The 3,265-nt window shown below is 50.5% G+C and overlaps 1 protein-coding gene across 1 annotated transcript; it reads left to right on the top strand.

Moving 5' to 3' along the window:
- Positions 1–286: 286 nt before the first annotated feature.
- Positions 287–1,822, top strand: GJD2 (gap junction protein delta 2; the record flags this gene model as incomplete). The annotated part of the gene is made up of 2 exons (XM_082317072.1): positions 287–357; positions 979–1,822. 2 exons carry the CDS (start codon positions 287–289, stop codon positions 1,820–1,822), a joined length of 915 nt encoding a protein of 304 aa, XP_082173198.1.
- Between the last annotated feature and the right edge of the window lie 1,443 nt (positions 1,823–3,265).

Here is a 3,265-nt window from a genome sequence, read left to right as displayed (position 1 = left end):
GGGGCCCCGAGCCCAGCCCAGCCCAGCCCAGCCGAGCCCAGCCCAGCCCAGCCCAGCCGGGAGTCCTCGTCAGAGCTGCCGCCTCCAGCCGCCTTCCCGCCACCGGACTGCGGGCGGTAGAGAGGGGTTGCTCTTTTGTTTGTTTTTCCTCCCCCTGAAAAAAAAAAACCAAACCAAAACAACAAACAACAAAAAAACCAAACCAAAAAGGAGGGCGGGGGGAAGGAAGGCAGAAGTGAAGAGATCCCCTCCGCTTGCCAAAGTCTTTGTCTCCGGATGAACAGCGATGGGGGAATGGACTATTCTAGAGAGGCTACTGGAAGCTGCCGTGCAGCAGCATTCTACTATGATAGGGAGGTAAGGGCTGCGGGGGCGCTACGGGGGGACGGGGGGATCCCCTGCTGCCCGAGCGGGCCGGCCGGCGGCAGGCGGCGGGTCCCGGCCGTGCGGAGCTCCCTTCGCGCGGGGCTCCTGCGGGGCGCGCCTTGAGTGCGTGCGTGCGTGTGTGTGCGCGCGGCGCCGGGCACCCGGGCGCGGGGACACCGCAAACGCCGCCGCCCTTGTCCCCGAGGAGCCACGGGGCAGCGGGCGGCCATCGGGGAGACCCCGCCGCCACCGGGGTCCCGCGGCCGGAGCAGCCCCGTGCCGCGCCCTGCCGCGCTTCCAGGGGCTCTAGCGGCCCCTGTGATCGCGTTTTCTCCAAAGGGAGGTCGGGGCGGGGGGCAGCGCTGCCCGCCGCCCCAGATTTGTGACAGCGGCGGATCCGCACGGCCGCACATGGCCGCGCCGAGGCGATGCCGCGCAGGGTGCGCGCCTCCTGCGCGGGAGCGGGGCCGCCGGCGGCGGTGGCTGGTGCCGGGCCGGCGGCGGGAGCCGGGCCGGGGCGGCGGCGGCCCGGGGCCCGGTCAGCACTGGACAGCTCCCGGCCGCGGCGGCGGCGGCGGCGGCGGCGCGCACTGACGGGCTTCTCTGTTCCAGGATCCTGCTGACGGTGGTGGTGATCTTCAGGATACTCATTGTGGCCATTGTAGGGGAGACGGTGTACGATGACGAGCAAACGATGTTTGTCTGTAACACGCTGCAGCCAGGCTGCAACCAGGCTTGTTACGACCAGGCTTTCCCTATTTCGCATATAAGGTACTGGGTGTTCCAGATCATCATGGTGTGCACTCCCAGCCTTTGCTTCATAACGTACTCCGTTCACCAGTCTGCTAAGCAGAGGGAACGGAGGTACTCCACTGTCTTCCTCACCTTGGAGAGGGACCAGGATTCAATGAAGCGTGAGGACAGTAAGAAAATCAAGAACACGATTGTCAATGGGGTGCTGCAGAACACTGAGAACTCCACCAAAGAGGCAGAACCAGACTGCTTAGAAGTGAAGGAAATCCCCAACCCTGCTATCAGAACTACAAAGTCAAAGATGAGGAGGCAAGAAGGCATTTCTCGATTTTATATCATCCAAGTGGTCTTTCGAAATGCCCTAGAGATTGGATTCTTAGTGGGACAGTATTTTCTGTATGGATTCAATGTCCCTTCCATGTACGAATGTGACAGATACCCTTGCATTAAAGAGGTAGAGTGCTATGTCTCTAGACCCACTGAGAAGACTGTATTCTTGGTATTCATGTTTGCTGTCAGTGGGATTTGTGTGGTGCTCAATTTGGCAGAACTGAACCACTTGGGCTGGAGAAAGATCAAAATGGCAGTGAGAGGAGTACAGGCAAAAAGGAAATCCATATACGAAATCAGAAATAAGGACCTGCCAAGAATGAGCATGCCTAACTTTGGCAGGACTCAGTCAAGTGACTCAGCTTATGTGTGAGGCTGTGACAGAACTGAAACACTGTGCCAGGTGGAACAGACCCAGACACCATTAGAGAAAGGTACATTGCTTAGGCAAGCATTTTATCAAACCACCAAGAAAGCCATTAAGGTATTGGATCTGCACTTACTGAACTAGCTGCAAAATGCAGTGCTATGTAAAAGACTGAAAAAACAGCTATAAAACCATGCTTGATCTAGCCTTACAGCACAGCTACTATTATTCCTACTTTTCTTTCTAATGATTGGGTGTTATCTGTCGGTGGAACAGCTTTTTGGTCGTCATTAGGTTAAGTTTACAGTTTGGACTGTCTGACTAATTGTTGTAAACGTGTAGAATGTTCATATTAAAAATCTGCAAGGATACTCTATATGGGGTGGGATGGGGTGGGGGAAACTGTTGCAATATGCAGATGTAAGCATGTTTTAGAAGGAGGGTAATTGCACTGTAAGGAACCTGACCACAGCTCAATCAGGATATCTGCGTTCACCTGTCTCACAGATGTCTTATATTATTTTGCTTGTCTAAATCACAGATTTTATCCCTGGTGTGTATTGCTAGCTATTTTCTATCATAGTTTGTGCATCAATTAGTTACGCTGAACAATAAATGCTGAATATAATTTTGCCATTTTTTTTGTTTGCCTGTCCTCACACACACACCAGAGACCTTAATCATCTTACGTTAGTTGTGATCTGCAAAAGATATCAGTACATTTCAGTTCATTCCCTAATATGTGCATGAATAAGATGGAGTTGGTTCATGCCAGCCAAGTTATGTATTTACCTACAATTACCTATGATGACACGCATACCAAAGGAACAGAGTTCATTGCTTTTAACTGTGAATATATCACCTTCTCTCTGCTCTTATTTATATAAGTGCCATACTTGAAACATCTAACTCTGTACTTAGTCAAAAGGTTGTCTTGGGATACCAGCTGGAATAAAATGATTTTATACTCTCCTTTGTTCATTTTATGCTTTTTTTTAGTCATTGCAATGGTGTAAAAAGCAGCTAAAATCTCTATTGATAAATAAAGTACTCGCCTTTTTTTGTAAGCCAGAGAGATTTGCTCTTCTTTATTATTGTATACAATTGTAAAAACATACAGGGTCAAAATAATTGACTTACAACAATTATTCTTCAGGGTTTAAAGTGTCTCATTGGTATTCTAAACTCTAAGTGACAAAACCTAGGAAAACAGGACTATTCATTATGTCTGTTTTCCTCCTTAAGCAAGCTTTCTCTGCCTTTAAAGCCTGATCCAAAGCCCACTGACACTAACAGCCTTCTTTCTGCTGACACTAAGGGCAACGCAGCTGGCTGCCAAGGTCACTCTGAGAAGAGCCAGAGTACATTTACCTGTAAGTGAAACAACTGCAGCTTTCCATCAGGGAATCCAAATAGTAACCTCAGCTTTTCTGCCTTACAGCTGGTTCA

Source organism: Platalea leucorodia, assembly GCF_965183815.1.
Source record: "Platalea leucorodia genome assembly, chromosome: 7".
Classification (NCBI taxonomy): domain Eukaryota; kingdom Metazoa; phylum Chordata; class Aves; order Pelecaniformes; family Threskiornithidae; genus Platalea; species Platalea leucorodia.
The sequence above is the reverse complement of the archived record's forward strand: the minus strand, read 5'-3'. Positions and strand labels throughout refer to the sequence as shown.